Source organism: Oryzias latipes, chromosome 13 (genome assembly GCF_053564925.1).
Source record: "Oryzias latipes strain Hd-rR chromosome 13, Olatipes_Hd-rR_3.1".
Taxonomy (NCBI): Eukaryota; Metazoa; Chordata; class Actinopteri; order Beloniformes; family Adrianichthyidae; genus Oryzias; species Oryzias latipes.
The window spans coordinates 19,411,841-19,437,048 of NC_136249.1; the positions used below are offsets into that span (position 1 = coordinate 19,411,841).

A 25,208-nucleotide genomic window follows, 5' to 3' on the forward strand; every position below is an offset into this window, starting at 1 on the left:
ATAATAATCGGATGAATGTTGGAACTTTTAATTTCTTTTAAAAGAGAGTTACTGATTAATAAATAGTCTAAACGGGAGTGTGAGCGGTGAACTGGAGAAAAAAAGGTGAACCCTTTAGTGCTTGGATGACATGAGCGCCACGCGTCGCAGAGACCCAGATCATTCATGTACTGCTTTAGAATACTTGCAGACCTCCATGTGCGCTGGGCTGCTGCTGTGCTGAGTCTGTCAAGTTCAGGGTCCAGAACCAGATTGACGTCTCCTCCTATAATGATTGTGGAGTCAGAGTGAACTGAGAGTGAGGTGAAGAATCTGTGAAAGAAGGAAGAGTCGTCAACATTTGGACCATAGATGCTGGCTATGCAATAGTCCTTATTCTGAATGGATATATTAATAATTACAAATCTACCTTCTGGGTCAGTAACTGTATCCTTATGAGTAAATGTAACATTTTTATTAATCAAAACAGCAACTCCTCTTTGCTTGGAGTTATAACTAGAAGAATATATGACTGGAAATTTTGAGCTGCACAGGAGGTCCTGAGATTGTGTACATAAATGGGTCTCCTGCAGTAGAGCTATATCTGCTTTAAGATCATCCAGGTGAGATAACACTTTCAATCTCTTTGGCCCAGAGCCAAGCCCACGCACATTCCAGCTAACAATGTTAAGACTGTTCATAACTGCTCTGACCAAGAGAATGTAAGGCTAAATAGAGTGTGTGCCGGTCCATGTGCGCGTGCCCGCTGATCGATGAAGAAACACTGTGCGTTTGTGTGCGTGCGCGTTTCCTGACTGTGTGAGCTGCATGTTGCATGTGTCCTATGTGGGCTTATGTGAGGTGTTTGCGGGATGTCCGCGAGTGTGTGCTGGTTCGCGTGTGCTTGCCCGTGTGCGCGCTTGTCTGCGCGCGCGTGCCCTTCCGTGCATAAATAGAAACCAACTTACCGGGGGACGTGTTACCTTTGGATAATTTACATATGAGGAGGGGGGGAGAGAGGGGAAACTAAAAAGAAGAAAGAGGTAAAGAAAAACAGAAAGAAACAAACATAACAGGAAAAACAACAGAAACATGAGAGGGGAGAAAACTTAAACTGCTTCAGCGAGATGGAGGTGTGGATGATTGATGAGCCGGTTTCATTCATTCAACACGTTTAGCCGCTGTTTTTTCGGATGTCAGATCTTCAGCAAAGCCAGGGGGTGATCTCCGGGTCTCGGAAGAGCCTTCCATCTACAAAGAGTTTATCCACAGAAACCACGGCTCTGGACCCGTTGGCAAGGTGTTTTTTCCTCAGAGGAAAAAGGATCTTTCGGCGCCGCAGGATCTCAACCGGAAACTGGTCATTGACACTAAAATGTGTCCCCCTCAGTTCCCGGCCGCGACCCTTCACCATCTCCTTTTGTTTGTAGTTGTCAAACTTGGCTACAATCGGTCGCGGACGCTGGTTGTCGGACCTTCTTCCTCCGAGCCGGTGCACCCTCTGGAACGCGATCTTCTGCACCTCCTCCTTGGGGAGTTTCAGGTGGGCTTCCATGAAGCGTTTCACCGTCGCCTCCGGGTCTTCTCCTGCCTCCTCTGGAACCCCCGCGATCACCAGATTGTCCCTCATGCTCCTCGACTGAAGATCCAGGAGGGTTTCCTTGATCGAACGGTTCTCCTCAGAAAGGCGAGCGGTGTCACTGCTCAGGGTTTTGACACTTTCTCTGAGGGCCTGATTCTCCGCTGCGAGCTCCTGCACCTGCTGCTGGCTGAACTCCAGAGACTCTCGCAGGCCTTGGAACTCTCTATGGAGGATCTCCAACAGATTCAAGCGGCCGTCAAGGCTGGAGAGCTTTTTATCAATGGAATCTAAAGCGTCACTGATTCCACTGCCTGGAGAGGAGGCAGCTCCGGGAGAACTTTCTGGTCGGACGCGTTTGGAGGAAGGAGTAGTGGTGTTGGTCTTCCCCATAACGACGGTATTGTAGCAGCCGTCTAAATAATTCTCCAGGTCCTCCAGGTCCTCCAGGCTGTCAAAAGGCTTATTCAACTTTTACAGATGTTAGTTTACCAGCTTAATTGATATGGCAGTAAAATGATATAATAATGAAATGTTTGTTCTGCTACTTACGCACCGCCAAGCTGAGTTGCCACACCGGTCTCGTTGAGTCTCGCGATACTACAGCATCTCCTCCCCCTTGGCTGCAGATTTAACCTGGAATCTGCAGCTTCTTCAGGTACGGGGTATTTTCATTTTGTTTTTGAATTGGCCTCCATGAGCTCTTCAGAGTTTGCTTCAGCTTCAGAGTTTGCTTCAGCTTCAGAAGAACTGTCTAACTTTTGATCACTAAACTTAAAAAATTGTTTTTTTACTTTTAAGAAATTATACTAAGATTATTAATTGAATATTACAGAACATGGTTTAACACAGTGAGCCAATAAAATCCTCCAGTAATTGCAATAAAAACACAAAAGCAAATACAGAACAACAAACAATGGCAAGACAAAATGAACACAATTTTGTAATGCAAGGGTTATCATTGTTTTTCTTTTTCAGGTTATATCAGGTAGACTTTTATCTGAAACGTTTTTCATTTATATTGTTAAAAGGAGAACAAAACTTAGTAAAAGAACAATCCAAGACAATCGAAATAAAACAAATATCGTTATGGTGTGCTTATGTCATATACATTTATGGGAAATTATAGTAGCATTAAGTGTAAGTCTTCAAGCATGTGTAGTTTGATGTATTTAAAAGGTTTTATGTACATTTCCAATTCAACTAAAAACATCTTAACCCTTGTGCTATCTTAGATGACCCCACCCTTACTTTGACATGTTTTTCCTACCATGACAATGGTGGGTAACCATTGTACTATCCTAAGCACTTTAACGTTAGGAGTTGGATCATCTAGACCAGTGTTTTTCAACCTTTTTTGAGCCACGGCACACTTTAACCTTGACAAAAATCCCGCGGCACACCAGCATCCAAAAAAAAAGATAAATAAAAAAAAAAGAAAAAGCTCAGTCTGTATTGATCTACAGCCGCTCTGCAATCTCACATGCATTTTTGTGATAATTGTTGCAGAAAACGCTGGAAGCTGCAGCTGTTTTTTCTAAAAGATGTATTAAAAATTAAGTCAAAAGATTCAAAAACTGTTTGATGTGTGTTCGTTGTTTTAAGACGTTGAGAGGAGAGACTCATTGTGCGCTAAGACAGTCACTTTACTGCATCATGGGAGATGTAGTGCCCGTGTTCCGCCAACCGCAGAAAGACCAGCGTCTTTGAGCTTCATGGTTTTGTTCACTTGTTCCAGTCTGATGCCAGATTCTGTGGAAAGCTACAGCGCTAACGACGAGCTTTAGCTGGTATTTTTGTTAGAACAGAGAGACTTTTTTGCGCTAAATCGAAACAAGGAAGTGAAGACTTTAACCACTTCTGATTGGTCAGACTGATGACATGTGATTAAGCCTTCAAGAATGATTGGTGGAGACAGTTGAAGGGGCAGGACTTTTCCTTACACAGTTATAGCTGCAGGTAAATCGCGGTATCCCGTTATTCTTATCAAAATGTCTTTAATAGAATCATATAAAAACAAAGAAAAAATAATTTTATGATATTTCATATTCTTAACTTCTCAGTGTTTTATCAGGGCCTGTTTGGATGAACAAAGAGCTGATTTCCTGGAGATGGAAATAATTGCTTTTAGATCAGTTAATGAGGGCAATTTCTCACGGCACACTTGACCATCTCCGCACACTGGTTGAAAAACATCTTTCCACCTTTATCCACCTTTGTCATGGTAAGAATAACACGTCAATACAAGGGTGGGGTCATCTAAGATAGCACAAGGGTTAAAGGTGAAGAGGACTTTACGTAATCCATGGACACCAGTGAAGATCCCAAATCATTGAAGAAAAAAGGTTCAGCGCACTGTTTAGTGGGTCTAGATGACCCAACTCCCAATGTTAAAGTGCCTAGGACAGCACTAGGGTTAAATGACGTGAAGAACCTTGTCTGTAAATGTTTTCCATATTCACTGATTTTCCACCAGGAGGAGCTCTAATCCAACTCAAAAGCATCTGCTGGGACAATGGAGCTGCGCAGTCGCATTTAACAGTCATGAAACAGGTAGGGAAGATAGAGGTGTTTTCCCCATTCTCAAATAGTGCATGGCTTTGACTTTGTGCGCCACCTTTGAAAGACGAAAAGGGGAAATGGTGCTATTTGTTCTGCTAAGATAGCTTTACGAGGTCTGGAACATTTAAACACAAACATTTATGCATTTAAGTGCCACTGATCAATGGTGAGATATCCCCTTTAGAGCAGTTTCATTCAGGGGTTTCCCTGCCATGCCTCCATCTTACCTACTCCCTGTCAGAGGAGTGCAACCGCCGCGGGATATAAAGCTCCTGCTTTCATCATCTGATGAAGGAGAAATCAACTAAAAAATGCACATTAACAATAATAGTCAAACAATAATGTTTACTTAATGCGCATGTTTTTGTTGAGTTAACCGGCTTTGTGTATTACAAGCCATAGTTTTCACATTTAAATGACTTTATTTCATTAAAGGCGTTGGGATTTTCTTTGTCGTGTGCAGAAAAGCCTGATTTATGGCGCTGTGACTGCGGATATCTCAGACATTGAGCTACAGGGAATTCTGCATAGCAGCACTTTTGGCTGCTGGCTCCCCTCCATGAAGCACTGGTGCTGATGTGGAAAGAGGAGGAAAGGGGAGGGGGAGTAGAAAGGAGTCTAGGAAGGCAGCAGGGAGGAGAGCTAGACTCCGCTTCTTCACCCTGCTACAAAAGGAGTCAATCTACGAGGATGAAGACGCCGGAAAAGACTTTTTAACCCTTCAAAATAAAACAGTGATGTGACGAAACCATTCACTGATTAGAGAACTGGACTGAGTGATCGCTCCAAATAGGAAGTACCCTGTGGTTCCAAAAATCCAAAATCCCCCAGACCACTTGATTATTGAGAAATAATCAGTTATTACTCAGTCATTCAATTTGTCAGAATAACCATGATACCTTTTTATAAAAACTTTTTGCCAATTATACAATTTTGTTCATGATCACACGTTATTCAAGTTATGAAGTGGCCAAACAGGCGCCTCAATAAAAGCATGTGGTGACCGCTAGCCCCCATCTTGAACATTTGATTGTCTTTCCTTTTGCTGCTTTTTTTTAGATTGTTTTATTTATATTTTATTTATGTAGTAAGGCAGTTGTGTAACTCTCCGTTAGAGATGTAGCTCTCACATGCAAGTGTCAGTCAACATATTACTATAGCTTTTTAATCCTTGTGCTATCCTAGGCACTTTAACATTGGGAGTGGGGTCATTCTAGACCCACTAGACAGTGCTCTGAACCGTTTTTCTTCTATGATTTGTGAACCTCACTGGTGTCCATGCATTACATGAAATCTTTCCACCTTTATCCACCTTTGTCATGTTAGGGAGAACACGTCAGTGTAAGGGTGGGGTCATCTAAGATAGCCTAAAACTAAAGTCCCACTCCAATCATCTTTTGATCTATAGTAAAAGTGTTCCCAGTGGACTTTTAATTACGATTATGCAGTTTTCTGTCCTCTATTCAAAAAGCGTGTTGTTTTTGTATGACATAGTTTCTGCAGAGCAGCAGAAATTTGCCTCTGAGTTGTAGGTAGGACTGTTGGCACAGAAGTAAGCCTCTGCTTTTTCCCCATCATCCCTTTGTTTACACTCACTCCCACTATCTTACAGCCAACCTGATGTTACCGATGCAACAAAAATGGCGAGCAATATCGAAGCTATCAAGCCAGATGCCAGCTCAGACGAGGAAAATAGAGACGTACATGGATCTGTCATCAAGTCAATGCATCAGAATGGAGTTTCTACGTCAAAACGGAGAGCTTTTTCACATGGCATTTTTTCGTCCGCTCCTGATTCATCCCCATTTGAATAAAGAAATATTTAGAAATGCATTTTTTGACTTCTTTTGTGTTCTCCATAATGAAAAAATGCTACAAGAAAATGTTAAAAATGCAAACATTTTCTTTGGAGTGGGTTTTAAGAATAACATTTGTGTGTTTTTCTCCAGAAAGATGATTAAATGTTGGTTGTTTATTCCACTCTGAATGCTTTTATTTTGACATACTTTCCCCACCGGAAGTGCAGTCTCTACATTAAGAAGCTTGACACTGGTCCCAACTTGGGTATAGAGCGTTTGTGCCTCTGCGGCGTACAAGCATCGGGAGGAGAGGGACTCGTGTGGAACGGAGCCGCTTCAGGACAGACGCTGCCGTCCATCCATCTTGATTTATTAGGAAATTTCTCCACTTTTCAGCAAATAGACAGACTTTCGTGGCAGCGGTGGACCTGGATGAGACTGGCTGGATTTATCAGAGGCACTTGGAGGCTTTCTGGTCTGGAAATGTCTGTGGATGTGAGAGGAGATAGACAGTGATTGAAACCATTGTTTTATAAGCTCATCACATCTCGGATGATCTAATTTTGACCAAAATTTAGGTTCAAGTGGATTCCAGAGTGAAGCATTAAACTTTAGGCTATAGATCTCCTGTGTAGTGGAATGTGTGAGAAACCTATGCTCATTTTAAACAATCCATTCATAATTTTAGATCAACATTCCTGTTAGAAGTGAAAGTCGACGATCATGGCCATCAACACTGACGCCGACTTCCAGAAGTCCGCCCTGGGTGAGGGTGGAGGAGGCGCCCCCCCTGCGGACTTCCAGGAGACGGAGAAACTCCTGGCGGTGACCAGCGAGCCCGGAGGAACCGGGACGAGAGGATCCAGCTCCTTCACCGTCAACACGGGCGGCGACAAGGACCTAGAGGCCGACCAGAACGGCCACAGCGTCGCTCTGAGGTCGGGCTCCGCCGGGCATCTGGCCGCCGCCGCCCCCCTCTCCCCGTCCAAGGTGAGCCTGAGTCGCTCCTCCACCGGGAACGCCACCGTGCCGGAGACCCCCGAACCCAAGGATTACCTCATCCTAGTCATCTTGTCCTGCTTCTGCCCAGTTTGGCCTGTCAGCATCGTGGCTCTGGTTTACTCCATTATGGTGAGCATCACTTTCCCATCAGTACATTGAAATTCAAGTAAACTTCTGAGGAAGGAGGAGGTGACAGAAAACAGACACAATTCTTAAAGTTAATACGTTTATTTAAGAGTCATTATAGAAAATATAACTCCAGAGAAAATAAAATAATTATAATAACAATTAAATATATATTACTGTTCTTCTGATCAATATATCATTTTTGTAAGCATAATAGTTTAATGACAACTTAACCATCACATTTAAGGGCAAGTCTTAAAAAACACCAATCTACCTTCCTTCCTTCAGTTATTTCATTCTATTCCGTATTTATTTAAACAGAAAACGTGCACATTAATAAACATTACTGTAAATGTGCCACTATTAGCTAATTTTCAACTATATTTCCAGTGGGCAAGGTGTAGGTTTGCCAACAACAAACACCAAAAACACATCAAATCGACAGTAAAAACGACAAATAATCCCAAAAGTCAGTTTACACATTAAATAGAGTAGTCTCTGCTGTTGATCAAAAAGTTAAATGTAAATTGAAAATAATATGTTTATAATATATATTAGGGGTGTGTATTGGCAAGAGTCTGGCGATACGATACGTATCCCGATACACGCCCCGTGATACGATACGAATCCCGATGTTTATATATTTACTTATTTTCTTTCTTTTTTTTTAAATATGATTGAAAAAACTCTACCTGAATTTCAAAACGTTTTCCATTGTAATAAAATTGTCAAATTCAGTTTATTTAATGTTCACAATGTTAAGCACTGCAACTGTATCTCATATATAAGTTGCTTTTACCCAAACACATTAATAGTGCTTTTATTTTGGTAACTAAAAATATATAAAGGGAAAAGTCAACATTGTCTGATTTTCACAACAAAATATTTTTCAGTATAAAAAAAAAACAAAGAACGAATGTTCCATAACCAATAAGTTTTTTGGGGGGAAATAAAATGCAGTGTATTTTCAACATTGCTTAATGTAGCTTCTCCAGTACTTTTAAGTGGTTCAGGAGCCCGAATGGTGCTTCAAAAATAGGGGGGGGGGGGGGGGGGGGGGGCACTGATTCTTTCCAGAAACAATAAAGTGTGATGATGAGGCTGCATGACAATGAAGGAAAGCTGCTTTAATGTGACAAAGATGCTTTTTTTTACATCATAGTCTGCTCTGCACCGTTGTGCAGCAGCCACGCTTTCTCACATGCTGAAGGAAACTAGTAACGCTGATCGCCACGATGTCAGCCTTTTTTCAGAGCGTTGTACACATCACCCTGATCCATCAGGTCGCTAAACTAGAATCTAATACTATGAGGTTATACAGAACTTTGGCCCTCTTTGCAGATAGCATTCTAGCCGATGCTAAGTGCATAAGCCATTGCGCTGCTTCACTCGTTTTTATCTGAGCCTCTATAAAGCACAGCAATCCGTGTTTTTAAATGTTGCTGGCAGCAACATGGCTCAGAGTTTGTTTGGTACCCATCCCAAGTAAAAACTAAGTAGTTCATGTCTCATTACAACCAAACAAGCTGCCTCTGGCTGCAGTCTTCCTGTTGTTTTGTGTGGTGTAGTGCTTCAAAGAGGCTCTGTGTGCTCTGCTGTCGGAGTATGAAGTGGAAAACAAGAGTCAGACACTGGAGGACGCTCAGAAATAATTAAATACATATCGTCCTGGCAGCATTTTGAATCGATACGAGTATCGCCAAATGAACTATCGTGATATTTTGCCAAATCAATTTTTTTCTTACACCCCCAATATATATCTATATTGATAGCAAAACAAAAGCAGTCAAAATGTGATATGCACCCAACACTGACATGGAATATCTACATTACATGTTTATGGAATGTAGGAAACAGGACATGGGCTCTTCAAGAGTTTGTGCATTGTTGTCTGGATTTTAGGGCGTTTTGCATAATCCATGTTCCAATTGCACACTGTTGACATTTCATTGCTGTTTGAGTGGCCAACACAACCACATTGACTGAATTGTGAGAAATAGTGGTTGAAGAACAGGATAACATCGCACAGCAATGTGTGACTACACTGATCACTGTCACGATGGTGTGTTTTCAAAGTTCAGTCACTCTTATTCTGAGCTGGGTTGAAAGAGCAGCAGTCCAAGCAGAGATGCCAGACCACCCTTTTCTCAAAACCTTGGTCCAGTTCTGCCAGGAGGATCCTTAGATACCCCCAGGCAAGCTAAGGGATACAATCCCTCAAGCATATTTTGGGTCTTCTCAGGGGGTTCCTCCCAGCAAAATAAGCCCAGAATATCTTCCTTGGGAGGCATTAAACACCTCAATTTGAGGCTTCTCCTGATGTGGAGGAGCAGTGGCTCCTCCTGTTAGTTAAGTTTGTCTCCCTATCTCTACGGGACTGCCAAGCCATCCTGCGGAGGAAACTAATTCGTGGCTTTTGAATTTGAGATCTTATCCTGTCCGTCAGGATCTAAAACTAATGTCCATGTGACGGTAGGAACACCCTACCTGGCTCAAACATCATGGTTGCTGTAGAAAAATTGTATCTAGGGCAGAAGTCAAATGGCAAAGAACATCTTGGGTTCAGGGAAGCCATTCTTTCCAACCACACCCTTCCAGATATCAATGTCATTGCCCACGGGCATTGACGTTTCCAGTAGAACAAAGGAGTCCCCAGTTAAAACACTTTCTATCAGATCTCTTAATGACTCCATGATGGTCACACTGTTGTTCAGCAAAAACCACAGTGGGAAACAGGTCCTTGACCCAGAGATGTAGGGATGTGACTTTTTTGGTCAGCGGGGTGAACCTCAACACATGAAGGCTGAGCTAGGGGGCTATGAGAAAGTCCACCACCTCTCACCATGGGTAACTCTGGAGTCGAAAAGGCCAACCCCTCTCAAGCAGTATCAGAGCCCATACCATATGTAGCTAATTCCAACCGTCTCTTGCCAATTCCTCTCAACCTCCCAGTCAAGCTCATGCTACTTCCGACTAAGTGAGCTGATATTCCATGTCCCAGTGGTTAAAGTCCATTACTGAAGAAAAGCGCCAAGAAGGCAATCGCCCTTGACCGCTGCCCACATCACAAGGCACCAGCCCGTTGTGGTCCTTCCAACAGGAAGACAATCTCACATATTGTTTTTGTGGCTAAGCAGAGCCAGACCTGTGGTTAACTCCCCTAAAATCGGTTGCAAAGTGTTAGGATGTGGTGAAAAGCATTTTTGAAACAGTTTCCAATTGTTTTTGTCTAAATTTGTTTTTGGTATTTCATTAAAACTTTGAAAAGTTTTGCCAGTATGTGTAAAAAATAGCTATTATTGTCAGACAATTCTATTTTATTGCCTTGGCATTTAAAATTCTTTTTTCTTTTTTCTTTAACAGAAATAGGTAAAAATGTTTTTAAAACTAATTTACAATTTTTAAAAATGTGCAAAACCTTACATGAGACCTGCAGTAATTTAACAGCAACCTTTTAACTTTTTTCATGTCAGAGTCGGAAGTTATAATTGCGTCTAACTTTTTACATCTGACTCTGAACAGGAACCACAGAGAAAGAAGGGGAAAACAGTGCAGTAAACCCAGTGTCTCAGTAACAGTCCTCCGGTAGCACTCCACACCAAAGGGAATATCAGTCTTTATCCACAGGAAAGCCTGCTCTTTCCTGTACCCATCGTCAGACACACTGACATTCACAATTCAGCTTTGCATTGACAGGAAAAGGCTTTGACAGAGGGCACACGAAAGAAAAGTGAAGGGGAAGAAACTGGAGCTCGCCACTAATTCAATAGAAGGCGAGAGAAGTCAATTTAGTTTCTCTGTGGAGGGCAGATTGCAGTTGTTAGCCAACTATGTGGCAGAGATCAGCATTCCCCCTTCTTTCCTGGGGGCATGGAAAGGAGATATGGGCATCTCAAAGAAGATCAAAGCATCGTTCACAAGGGCAGATGGGTAGAAAGAGACAGTAAATGGCCGTAAGGCTATTCCTACTGCCCAGTTCTAGAGAACTGAATCAGATAACCATAGAGATGTCAGATAAGTGTGAGTGAATCAATGCAGGAAAACAGCAGAATCCCTGTGAACAAATGAATCAAAAGTAATGTGGTTGATGCTACATTATACAGCTTAAGAGTGCAAGAGCACCATTAAGTGCTAATAATCCCACAGCCCAAGTGAAATAGATCCTTCAAAAGAGCTGAGCAGAGAAACATGAAATGATATCACTGAAGGGAAGAGAATGGGAAACTTTCTAGACTTCGAAAAAACTTTGCAAGATGAAGGAATGAGGAAAAAATTAGAAATCTGGGACCCACCCAAAACATTTTAAATTATTATGAATAAAACGTGGTTTTTATGAGGATCAGATATTTTCCCAACTTTCTTGGGTAATTTTTTAGTGTTAACTATAAATTAAGTTTCAATGACTTGTAAGTCGGTCAGAAGATCAATTAGTACTAAAGTAAAAAAAAAAAAAATTAGACACCCTTCCAAAACAGATTGGGCTTTTTTATCGATTAAGGGTGATAAGGTTTCTACTTACACCAATTGTCTATTTGACAAACAAGTACTTCATAATTAATTTGTTTATACATTCATCTTCTTAACGCATTTTTTTCCTTTCGGGGTCACGGGGCTGCCTGCCTGGGCCTATCCCGGTTGCTAGTGGGCAAAGGCAGGGGACATCCTGGACAGGTAACCTGTCTGTTGCAGTGTGTATTTAATAATGTTTCCTAAAAATCAAAAATTGTAAAAGATATATGCAGTTCATCTTGCAGACAGGTTTCTTAATTGGTGTTTTGTAATTTTCAAAAATTCCATTCTTTGGGCCAGACTTTAATACTACCACCATATACGATTGTGAAGACAACTGATCTTTCTCCAGAAATGATCTATTACATGTAGACAAACATTTAATTGGGAAAATATATGGGCAAAGTCTAAAACTAATTAATTGGGTTTTCATAAAAAGAGAATCTCTGCTCTTTTCTTCCATAATTCCAAAAAGGAAAGTCCAACATAATCTTCAGTTAACTTGTAAGCAGTTTAGATACAACAATATTAATAATATTAATCTCTGAGGGACGAGCAGGTGGCTTGCAAGAAATATCAAAGTTGTAGACCACTCTGTAAACCCGTAGCGTGTTTTCAATGGGAATGCTTTGGGAGACAAGCCATGAGGAACACTTAAACAACACATAAGGGTAAGTAGGGGGTAAGGTAGGTGAGACTCAGGTCTGTTTATACAGATTCTTCATCAAGGTATGCACTCCTTGTGTACAACCTGGCTGTGAGAAATGAGGACATTAGACAATCAGAGCGTAGTTTGTGTGGGCATCCTATGGGCATCTTACAGGCACTTCCGCGGTCAGCAAGGAACCAGTACTAACGACTGCTGTGCTGTGAAAAAGGGCATCGTATGACAGCATCACCCATGCATCATAAGTGGGTTTAACTTGTGTTATCCTTACAAATACTTTACTATACACTTATCACGTTCAAGACAATGGTACATTCCATTTTCTTGACGTCTCTTAAGACAGGGGGACTCAGGACTCAGGGGAACTGCTCTCGCATTAAGATGCAGCCCCTCGTGTCCGCAACCTTTTGCTGGCCCAGACAACCTAAAAACATGCGGCACCCGTCCGGGTCAACCCCATACAAGTCCATAGGTGTGTGCTCCAATCAGCATCACAGATCTTTTCAAAGGTTTACAATAGTCTCAGTGCTGCTTTGTAGCATGGTGTGTGCCACCACACAACACACATGGGAGAAGCAGAGAGCTGTTTTGGGAGATCACAAAGAAAATCGCAGAGCGGTGTGTTGAAAAACAAAAAGGCTTGAACATCTTCAAGCAGCTTTATGTTCCTATGACTACAGCAGCACGCAATATTCCGAAGCTTAAGGTCCAGTGGACTGTAGCTAAGCATCGCCAATGTGGCTGCAAAAAAAAAAGATTGATAACAAATTTGATCATATAAATGGTAACCCATTGGAACCCAGAACAACCTCCAAAGACTTCAAAAATAAACTCAGAATGCTAATGTCCGAAAACTTGCTTTCAGTCACAAGTCAAAACACACACAGCTAAAACACTCCAAGAGCAAAACACTGCTCTGAAGTGGCCTTTAATGAGATCTCAATTTTCTAAAGATCTGAAAGCCCTGATCTACATCCCATTAAATAGAAATGAAAGACACTAAAGTGTGCCATTGGAAAAGACACCCTGCCAACACAAACAGTTGGCGTATGAGGACTGCCATGTAGACGCAGAAGTCTCATTGAAAGCTATTTTTCAGTAACTTCAAAGATTGTACAACAAAAATTAAGGCAAAAGTACATACTTTTTGTCCAACGGTGTTTCGTCTGTTTGTTTTTTAAAAGAGGATGTTGAACAGAAATATTAAACATCCGTTTCTTACTAGATTTAAGAAAAAATTGGTTTCCCTACTATTTTGCAAGATATCTCTCCTGTGACCTCAGTTACCTTAAAAATAATAGACAAAGCAGTTTTAAGTATATTAACTATGGTGATCTCTGTATTTGCTTTAGGCTGGTGTAGACAAAGTAAGACATTTTCTATATTTTCTAGAAAAAACGTGCAGCTTGAACATAAAAAATCTAACACCAACAAATTCAGTTTTCCACCATTTAGTTGTGCCAAATGTGAGTTTAACTGAAAAAATTATGTGTTTGGGTTTTTATTTGAACTCTGGTGTTTAACTATGCAGAAGTCTGTATGTGCTGACAGACTGCACATAGAAAAAATAAACATTGGTCATCATTTACTACCTCTCTGGGACCACCTAAATGACGATTCTGCGGGAAAGGCTTTTGGTTTACGTACAAATGTCGCAGTCAGTTTTTTAGTACTGTAGAGTACTTACAGCCCATAGTTGCCTTTTTACAATTTGAGGAATGCCTAGACTGCATTTCACATGCTCAAATTTGCGTGTAAAATATTGAGTCTTGATGCTGCAATGGAGAAAAGAGTATACTGTATCTGTCATGGATTTGAGTTAATATTTGGGGAAATTACTTTTTTTTTCTTCAAAAAAATAATAATTCTGAAGGGGAAACCATATGTTGCAGGTAATAAATGTAAGATTTATGTAATATTTAAAAAATTAAAAAGCCCCCCCTTTTTGTTTTTAAGGGGGGTGAGTTTTAAGTGAAACTAAATCCTCTATGATAGTGATTTTTACTTGCTTTATGTCTCTAATAATCAGAAGGTTTTGTTTCTTCAAATGCAAGTTGTCATCTACTCACCTTCAAGTGTTCATGTTGAATTTCTTTTTTTTTAGTCAACATGTTTTTCCAATCCAAATGGGTAACAACCCACTCTAAAAATATACATTTTTGAAATTCTATGAACTAAAACGTGAGTTTTGCCCATCTAAATAAGCCTGTCTGCCAGGGTCCATTGCACTAATGCAAAAAGACATATAACTGCAAACCCTTTAGTTTTGGGTTTCTAGTTGCGGCTTTGCTCCATTGTCTTTTCACTTCAGATCTGAACACAGTAAAACCAAAGAGTTGCAGGGACATATAGAATGCACTTTTTAGTTCCAAGAACAAGAGAAGTGCTCTGTTGGCCAAGACATGTCTTAAATTTATCATTTCTAAAAGTCTGAAATATTAATGGCGAGTCTGGTATAAAAAGATAGAATCTAAAAGCCTTGTTACCAGAAACTGTAGCCCTCAAACAAAGAAAAGCAATTTGGACTTAAGGACTGATAAATCTACCAATGGTCTTTTGCTGATTCTTCTGAAGACGAAAATAGTTTTTAAAAAAAAACATTTTTTAAGTTTTTACCTTGAATTTTAAACTCTGGGAGTCTTTCAGAATACGCTCTTTGAGTTTAATCACTTCCCTTTGAAGGTATTGGTGAGTTGAAAATGATTAGTGTCAGTTTAGTGAGCATGTTTCAATGGTCTCCATGTTGGTTGGTGCTGAGCGCTTTCACCCAATGACAATTGCATCTGTTCAAAAGAAGATACTTGGGTTGTAGAAAATTCCGTCCATCATTTTCTTAACCCGCTTTATCCCTTTTGGGGTCTCAGGGTTGCCAGAGCCTGTCCCGACTACTGCTGACAGGTCGCCAATCTGTCCCAAGGCCACATTATTATCACACATGCTCACCTAGGGACAATTTGGAGTAACCAAGTAACCTATGAGGCATGATTTTGAAATGAAAATTTCTTTATACAAAGCATGTCCTTTTAGGATGATGCTATCATCATTCCCTCACAGTGAGTCCCAATGGTAAAGTGCCTAGGATAGCACAAGGGTTAAAGTTATTCCTTGCAATGAGGCTGCTGGTGGTTTTCCATTATTCATGTCAGGAGAGAGGCCAGAGCATTTATTTCCTCATCAGCCTCAACCTGCTTTTACTGAACAGAGAAGACATGACAGGGTGAGGAGGTAGGTGTGCCGCCTTCGAGAATGCACAGCTGCTGTGTTCAGTCAATCGACACTTGTGAGGAGAGAATTTTTCATTCTAATGAAAAAATATGGCATGGTGTACCCTTACTTCAATCAATGCAGACATTTATCTGTCAAATAGAGGGTGATTCCCACCAACACACACACACATGTAGACACACAAACCACTTGACAGTTGAGAGCCCAACAAACCACATGAACTGGTTTTATTAAAAAAAAATATTGCTGAAGGTGTCTTACAGCTCACTCTTTTTCTTCTCTCGGGGGAAATATGTTAGCTTCTTATCAAACTCCCTCATTTCATTGGTCTTTTCTGTCTAAGCAGGCTGCTCAAGCCTGTTTTCTAAAAGGAACTTGCATTGATTTAAGGTGCTGATGCAGCTATCCTCTGTGATGTGAGCCCAGATCAATGCAGGCTCCCGGGGGATTCAGCTTCCCTTTGCAGCAGACCTGGGGAAGGTACAACCACCATGTCATTGCTCACCAACACAAGGGATAAATTATTGTCGCACTTTATTTGCTGTGTTGGACTAAAATATGCAGTTATTTCTAAGGTATGACAGAACAACTTTATCACCTTAGCCTGTTTTTCAAGAATTGCAATTTCATTGTTGTTAGTTTCTTTGTTTTTTACATTAACCCTTGTGCTATCCTAGGCACTTTAACGTTGGGAGTTGGGTCATCTAGACCCACTAGACAGTGCGCTGAACCTTTTTTCTTCAATGATTTGTGAACCTCACTAGTGTCCATGGATTTCATGAAATCTTTCCCCCTTTATCCACCTTTGTCATGGTAGGAATAACATGTCAAAGTAAGGGTGGGGTCATCTAAGATAGCACAAGGGTTAAATGATAATCAATTGGGAACTTTTAACATTGTAACCCTTGTGCTATCTTAGATGACCCCACCCTTACGTTAACGTGTTCTCCCTACCATGACAAAGGTAGATAAAGGTGGAAAGATTTCATGTAATCCATGGACACCAGTGAGGTTCACAAATCATTGAAGGACAAAAGGTTCAGCACACTGTCTAGTGGGTCTAGATGACCCAACTCCCAATGGTAAAGTGCCTAGGACAGCATAAGGGTTACATCTCATTTTGTTCGTGATTTTAAGATTAAATGAATCTAAAAGATTATTTTCAGATTAAATTAATCTAAAAGTAGATTTTTTGAGGATTTATGACGGATTTAACCAAAAGTACTTGAGTGAACTGCCTATGATGTGCACTGTGGGATTAAACTGCTTGAAATTCACACAAGACCAAAAAGGGGTGCTGCCTTTTCAGGTGACTTTGCTGTCTTTTCTTCTAAAATGCAACTTTGACATGTTTGGTATAAGTAGTCCCTGTTCTTTATCTTATCAGCTACAAGCCTTCTTCGGGTCGCGGGGGCAGCAGTCTAAGCAAAGATGCCCAGACTTTCCTTGCCCTGGCAACTTCCTTCAGCTCCTCTGGGGGGACCCAGAGACGTTCCCAGGCCAGTTAAAAGACATAGCCTCTCCAGCGTGTCCTGGGTCTTTCACGAGGCCTGTCCCCCAGTGGGACATGTCAGACGGTCAGCCAAGACACTCCAACAGCATCCAGAGACTTGAGTTACTCAGGGCAGACTTCATCCACTCCCGGGGACTTGCCACCTAGGAGCTCATTGACCACCTCAACTGGCTCCTCTCGATGGGGAGGATAAGCTGTTTTACTCCAAGCCCCCGCCAGTGACCGAGCTTATCAACGTATCTCTAAGGGAATCCAGCCACCCTACGGAGAAAGTTCATTTCAGCTGAGTATTGGAATGAAGATCAACCAGTAATGTGAGAGCTTTGCTTTCTGGCTCAGCTCTCTCTTTACCACAATGGACCAGTACAGCGACCGCAAATATACGGAAGCTGCTCCGATCCACCTGTCAATCTCTCTTTACTCTTACGAACCCTCCAGCACCCTAAAGAGGATGTAGAGCTGGTCCACTATTCCACGACCAGGACTAAACCACACTATTGTTCCTGGATCTGAGGTTCGACTATCTAGCGGATTGTCCTCTGCTGTACCCTGGCATAGATTATCCCAGGAAGCTGAGGAGTGTAGTTGAACCACACCCTCCTGTCCCCCTTCTTAAAAAGGGGAAACACCACCCCTGTCTGCAAGTCCAGTGATACAGTCGACTGCCACTCAATGCTTCAGAGACGAGTCAGCCAAGACACTCCAACAGCATCCAGAGACTTGAGGTAATCAGGGCAGAGTTTGTCCATGCTCGGGGCCTTGACACCGAGGAGCTCATTGACTACCTCAGTGACTTCAGCCCGGGGAATGGACAGCCTCACCCCAAAGTCCTCATCCTATGCTTCCTCAAAAGAAAGGCATGTCAGTGACATTGAGAAGATCCTCGAAGTATTCTTTCCAGTGCTCAACAATGTTCCCAATCGAAGTCAACAGCTCCCCACCTGTAAAAGGTACCTGCAGAGAACTTCTTTCCCCTTCTGAGGTGCCGCACAGTTTGCAAGAATATCTTTGAGGCCAACTGATAGTCCTTCTTCATGGCATCACCGTACTCCTCCCAGGACATAGTTTTTGCCTCCGCAACAATCAGGGCTGCAGCCTCAGATCCAGGAACAACAGTGTGGTTTCTGTCCTGGTTGTGAAACAGTGGACCAGCTCTACATCCTCTTTAGGGTGCTGGAGGGTTCGTGAGAGTAAAGAGAGATTGACAGGTGGATCGGAGCAGCTTCCGTACTTATGCGGTTGCTGTACTGGTCCATTGTGGTAAAGAGAGAGCTGAGCCAGAAAGCAAAGCTCTCAATTTACCGGTCGATCCTCATTCCAATACTCACCTATGGTCATGAGCTCTTGGGCATGACCAAAAGAACGAGGTCCCGGCTACAAGCGGCTGAAATGAACTTTCTCCGTAGGGTGGCTGGATTCCCTTAGAGATACGGTGATAAGCTCGGTGTAGAACAGCTTCTTCCCCCCATCGAGAGGAGCCAGTTGAGGTCCTGGCTCCTCGTGGTCGTCGGGAGTGGACGAAGACTGTCCTGAGTACCTCAAGTCTCTGGATACTGTTGGAGTGTCTTGGCTGACACGTCTGACATGTCCCACTGGGTGACAGGCCTCGTGAAAGACCCAGGACACGCTGGAGAGGCTGCGTCTCTCAACTGGCCTGGGAACGTCTCTGGGTCCCCCCAGAGGAGCTGAAGGAAGTTGCAAGGACAAGGAAAGTCTGGGCATCTTTGCTTAGACTGCTGCCCCCACAACCCGGTCCCAGATGAGCGGAAGAAGATGGATGGATGGACAAACATATCTTGGGGGTTTCAGCTTTATTTATTTATTTTAACATTTCTAATGCTCTAATTAACTTTCTTAGGTCTGCCGGCATGTTGCCACAGTCTGGATCCATGTGTTTTGGATTGATTATTCTGGCTGTATGTGCTTGACCCTTAAATCTAAAAAATATAGCTTATACCAAAATGAACTTGTTAATGATTGTGGATCCATTTTTGGAATGAAAATAGCTGTGTTGACAGATCGGACAACATTGATAAAATGCTCATTTGATTTTAATATGAGAATAATTAGAAGATTGGTTACTATATTTGGAAGGTCTCTATGTTCAGTTAGTAAATGGGATCTTAGACGATCAGACAAAATGGTTTATCAGTTCTAGATAACTCAGAGGTCCTGGCATCTTCCTCCTCCTCTTCTCCTTGTTGCTTTAAGCTGATTTAAGGCCCATACACACCGGGACGAATATTCGCCAGGCGTTGTTCGCCAGCGTTTTTCGCCACGTTTTTTGTGTTCACACCCAGGCGATTTTCGCTGACGATGAGCCGAGCAAACATGCAATTGCATTCCCTGACATTAGATGGCGCTTAATGTAAAACAGAAATACTCTTGTACACAAGGTGGCGCTGCGCAACTTTACGCTTCTTAAAGTCGCTTTTCACTCAGAAGAAGAGAGCAAGTATTTACGCGCTTGTCAGAATCATACAAAGAAAACATGAATATTTCAAGCACCAGTAGCTCCAACTGGTGCTTGGTTCGGGGATATTTTACAATGTCCGTCATTATTTCTTCGCGGCTGTGTAGATGCAACTCGGCGTCTTTCTTCTTCACTGGTATCTGTGCTCAGCAAGGCAGTTTTGTGTTTGAGCACCCCCAAGTTGTGTTTTACTGTAACTTCAGAAGCTCCAGACACGTGTGCAAAAGCGCCATTCTCATTGGTCGAATAGATTTCGACGCGAGGCGTCAAAAAAAAACGAACCCGAGGCGTTTTGTTTTTTTTGACGCTTTGACGCGTGGCGTTTTTTCGCGTCGGTGTGCACACTCTCATTGGTGCCCTTTGTTTAGTCACGAGGCGTTAAACGTCGGCGAAAATCACACACGAAATTCGTCCCAGTGTGTACGGGCCTTTACTCTCTTTGCCATTCATTTGTTTTAAACTTTTTTCTTTTAAACCTTTGCAAAATATCATGAAGTTAACTAATCCAACAGTTTCCATTAATGATGATTATATTTTAGTTTTTAATACATTGTGAACTTAGCCTAAGTTTCAGAGCCCAGGTATGTGTGGAGGTGAGCCCAACTATGTCTAGCCGGTACATCTCAACCTCTCGCACAAGCTCAGGCTCCTTCCCTCCCAGAGAGGTGACATTCCATGTCCCAAAAGTCATGTTCCTTGACTGGAATTTGGGCTGCTGAGGCACCCACCTTTGACTGCCACCCAAACCACTTTGCACCGGCCCCTATTGAGGTCTCCTACAGGTGATGGCCCATGGAAGAGTGGTCCCAGTTATTCCTTCGGGCACTCATGGGTAGAGCCCCGAACATCAGGTGCTCGCCTGCGAGCCCCAACCCCAGGCGTGGCTCCAGAGTGAGGACACGTTGATGCCACTCTGGGCTACGTAACTGTGTCCTTGTTTTTTATTCTCTTGAGGGGCTTCTGAACCGCTCTTTGTCTGACTCGTCATCCAGGACCTGTCTGCCATGGGAGACCTTATCAGGGGCTTAAACCCCAGACAATTTGCTTCTAAGATCACTCGAGCTCTCAAAGTCCTCCACCACGCAAAGGTGGTGGTTCACGGTGGAGCAGATATGTTTGTTCTTTCGTAAATGTCCTTTTGTGTAAAACTGGCCATGGATCTTTGAATGAATAGACTAAAACCTGTTTGGCCAAAATAATAGTTCAGAAACTGAGGAAGGACAATTGACTGACACAAAAATCTCCTGAAATTTTTATTTTGAAATGAGGCAATTTGAGAGAATCTGCAGGGTATAACTTTGAGGGTGAGTGTTTCACAGAGCCTTTTTTTAAGGGTTACCACTTAAATATACAGTCAACCAAACATTTACTCAAAAGAATTCAATGAAGGGTGTATACTTTTAAATGTTTACTGTATAAATAACCATATTTGATATATAAAATCAGAAAAAGTCCAGCATTTCCTTTTTGAAAGGCAGTTTTTGCTACTGATGACATCACCTTCATAATTGTCTTTCACGCTTGAATAAGCTTGTATTAATGATGCTTTTTAAATTTTGCATCACTTTTGTTATTTTATATATAATTTAATTATTTAATTTATACTAAATACTTTTTGTAATATTTCAAATTGTTTATTTATTTATCATTTTAGTTCTTATAGTAGATGACTTTTCCACCTTTGTCAAGAATTATACCAATATCAAATAAAAAATGGGGGGGGGGTAGCTTTTTGCCGCTTCCCTGTAGCTCTGGTTCTGACCTACAGCGGTAGTTTTTCTGCGTTTTATCATTTTCATTCTGACCTGTCTGAACAGTTTAGTTTTAGGAGCCTGATGCATCTGAAAGTTGAATAGTCAGTTGTCTTCTTCACTACATTTGAAAGCATATTGGCGGCAAAAGTTTAAAAAAAGTCTTCTGGCTGTAATGTTCAAGACATTATCAGGACAAATGTTTTAAGATCTGGGAGAGGCGTGGGGATTCCCATTTATCATGGCTCCATCAAATCATCCTGTCTCTGAATGCACAGCTTGCTTAAAAAAAACATAAAAGAAAAATGATACACCACCCTTTGACAATGTTGCATTCTCAGCTGCTTCAATCATTTGGAAGTACCAATTCTCCATCAATCTGCGAGTCCGAAACTAACAGCAGGCAATAAATCATTGTTGATTTTATCTTCTAGAACAATGAGAAGCATCATCAGGGAGAATTCTATTTTGTGTTTATCTAAAATGATCCACATCCTCTTCTACTTGCGACCGTCAAAATTTGTGTGTCCGAAAAACGATTCATTTTGTGTTTTTACTGCTTTTCAAAAATGTTTTAGTTTTGTTCCTTACTTATAGAAAATATTTAGTCTTTAGTCATTTAAAGTCTATCAATGTGATTTGAAACTGGAAATAGACTCAAACTAGCGTATACTGTATATGTAGCAGGTGTTTACTTTATTGCAAATTTTCAAAATTGTATCTCTTTTATGTCCTCAGTCCAGAAACAGTCTGCAGTCCGGTGATGTAGATGGAGCTCGGAGGCTGGGAAGACTAGCTCGACTTCTCAGCATCGTCTCTATTGCACTGGGGGTGATCATCATCGTAGTCTTTACCTCCGTCAGCATGACAGGTACAGAAACAATGCTGCAGCCTGACAGTGTGCCACATTCGTTGTCATTCTTTGAATGATGTTTTTTTTGACTCACCAAACTCTTTAAGCACAGACATTGTAGCTAAGGTCCCACTACACTTGATTAGTCCTCCCAAGTCCAGCAGAACTACAAGGCATTTTTCTTCATCTTGACATTGTCTGTACTTCTGGTTTTCTGAATTCCCAGTACAACAGATTCCAAAATCTTATAACCACAGCAGAGGTAGGCCGGCTCTAAAATAGAGGGGCAGAACAAATCCAAGTCAGACCGAATTCACTTTGGAATGCACTGGATGCTCTCTAAAACATGAGATTTCATAATCCATCTGAAACCTTTCAGTGAAGATCTGGTTCTACAGCCTCAATGACAAGCATAATTTTGAGTTTTTCGCTTGAATTCAGATCACGGGAACCATTCCTTCCAGTAACCCCTCTAACAGGCAGATGTTGAACTGACTTTAAGATGCTTTAGTGCTAATTCATTTTTACCAAGACTTCTTACACAACCCAACAGACTTGTGCATGGGAGGGGGGGGTTATCTTCTGTGTTCTAAGCTGAGGGGCTAGAAGTGGTCCTATAGCCTGTCAATTTCTAAATCTGAGTAACTTCAGAAAAGAACCGTCTTCCTTTGATAAGATTAGATCCAGACTCCAAAGCGGTGAGCCAATGTGAGGCCAACAACACTTAGATGGTACCTCTTAACCTTGGGTCAGGTCTCCCCCCTGAGTACCAAGGTTGCCCAGGTTGGTCCCCGAGGTTGCTTTTGGAACTCCTTCCTGATCATTCAGGAAGTAGAAATATAATGGCTTTAGCTCTTCAACTGCACATCTAAATTCTACATGTAATGATGGGGTTCTAATACTTCTTTCTTTCTTCCTTATAGCAGGCAACTGAAGCACTGACCTGGATGGAACCGAGACATGAAACTAGGAGACATGCAATGCAAGTGACAGATGCTGAACAGAAAAGAAAGAACTATTTAAAAAAAAGGTGTACGTGGTGCATTGTGGCAACTTCAGACATTAAAAGTAGTCAAGATCGTAGATGGTCTTGCAACAAAAAGACATCAGAAAATGAGTGAAGATGCATGCATTAGATTTCAGCAGCATTTGCTTGACAGAATCCCCTGATCCAAACTGTTCAGGTTAAAAAAAGAAGAATGCCAATAGGTGTGCGTGTTAATGTGTGAGGAGGGGGGCTCCAATGTGTTTTTTTTTTCTTTCTTCAAATGAAGAAGTTGTTTGGTGTATGCAAAGGGAGAGAGTGTGGAAAGTGAACTGTTTACATCTGTGATGGGCTCCCCTCCAACAAAACTAGCAAAGATGTATTAAAGCATAAATTACTGAACCTCTTGCATTCAAAGTATACACAGCAGCAAATAGATTTGAAAAATGGATATATGAATATACACACTCTATAGGAACTTTTTAAAATAAATCTTTGTATGCAAATTTTTGGTGAGAGAAAGAAGGCATTATCAGTGCTTGAATTACGAGGACAAATTTAAGGACTTGTGGGGGAAAAGGGGCAGGCAACAGAACTTTCAGCTTGATTGATTTAATGATTTTATTTTCATGTGTGTAAAATTTTGGTTTTCTAACTATAAGAATTGATACCAACTGCATGTCTGAATGTAAATTACCGACGTTATGCCTTCTTTTGGAACGTACATTCTTCTTGCCTGTTAAGGGGATCACAGGTTTGTACACGATACAGTGATTAGTGTAAAATTAGCAGAGTCACACTTAACGCACGAGGGCTGTCATCGGTCCCCAACAGCCTCCATGCATCCCCACGACCTTGCTTAAAGCATGACTAAGCCTTGCACCAAACCAAATAACCCTCATTCTGACGCATTGACTGCTGCCTGCCTCCCAGCTCCTCTACATTTACATTGATTTTTATTATTTTACAGGCAGTGACCATTTTCCTCTCCACACAGTGACTGTTAAAAGGCATTGTTCTCTGTACTTGTATAAGAAGTATTCATATGGAATTATATATGCAATATGTACGCATGCTGCTGGACAAACAGGCTGACTCTTATTTTTGTAAATGAGCAGGTCTATGAGCTTGACTTAAAACAAAAAGCATTTAACGAAGCCATCCCAAATATCCAAGTATGCAACACTTTTAAGGAGACCTCTGTATTACGTTGTTCCTGCACATACATGTGACTGTTATGCTGATATTTTTACATGCTAATCCTGCAAACACACCTAAAGTTGCCGCTCCATTATTAAAATGACGTGTTCTTCCTTTCTTGTGTTTACTTTTTTCCACTAAAGATGACAAAAAATCTCAAAATGGTTCGAGTTTCATTGGTTTAAGGGCTCCAACAGTTAAAGCTCTGCTTATTCAGAGCAGCTGTTGGGAACTGGTCTAAGTCATGATGTCATGAAATGAGCATTTTTCACATAAAATAGATCCAAAAACTAAAGATTCCTTATGTTTACTGACTCAAGGATTCACCCACATTGTTCATCTATGGAACTGGCACTGAGGAGATCCCAGAAGCACTGCTTTGTCATTGAACTTCTTAAATATTCTTTTTTACTACATTTTTATATTCCTGTTTCTTTTGGGGTAAAGTGTATGTAGTAGTGTGTCATCCTTGTCATGTATATTTTGCATGTAAGGAATAAATGTTACCATGCATGGTCTGTGAGTTCTGTCTTTGATAAATGGTAACTTTTGGGGGAGAAAAAGCAGAATTTCATTCCTAGTACACCCAGAGTAAACTACATTTTGATACTCATTTGTTTGCTGTTCCTGTAGAATGTTTTTAATAGAACAATTGAGGCATCAGTTTTTGAAAAAACACAAGATTTCCTGTTTAATCTTTTAAATAGAAAACCAAAATCTCTAATAATTAGTTAGTTAGGGCTGATGAACTCAAATGCACCGTGGATCAGTTAGGCAGGCTAACTCAATTATGCACAATTTCATTGCTTCAAGAGGGAGAGTCAAGTTGGTTAAGCAAATCCATAAACCAGTTCCAACCTTTAAATTGTTGAGGCAAACACATTTGTTCTACGTGTCTTACCCACAACAGAACAGGCGTCTACAAGCACAGTGCAGCTCAGTAAAGCGTGACACGTGTGACGGCAATATTTGTACAACTCAGTTT

The 25,208-nt window shown here is 41.4% G+C and overlaps 1 protein-coding gene across 1 annotated transcript; it reads left to right on the top strand.

The window, feature by feature from the left end:
- The first annotated feature begins 6,180 nt into the window (after nucleotides 1-6,180).
- On the top strand, nucleotides 6,181-24,741 carry trarg1a (trafficking regulator of GLUT4 (SLC2A4) 1a). Its single transcript, XM_011482612.4, has 3 exons — nucleotides 6,181-7,050; nucleotides 21,924-22,056; nucleotides 22,962-24,741. The coding sequence occupies exons 1-3, from the start codon at nucleotides 6,643-6,645 to the stop codon at nucleotides 22,970-22,972; spliced, it is 552 nt and encodes a 183-aa protein (XP_011480914.1). The 5' UTR covers nucleotides 6,181-6,642; the 3' UTR covers nucleotides 22,973-24,741.
- Nucleotides 24,742-25,208: the final 467 nt, after the last annotated feature.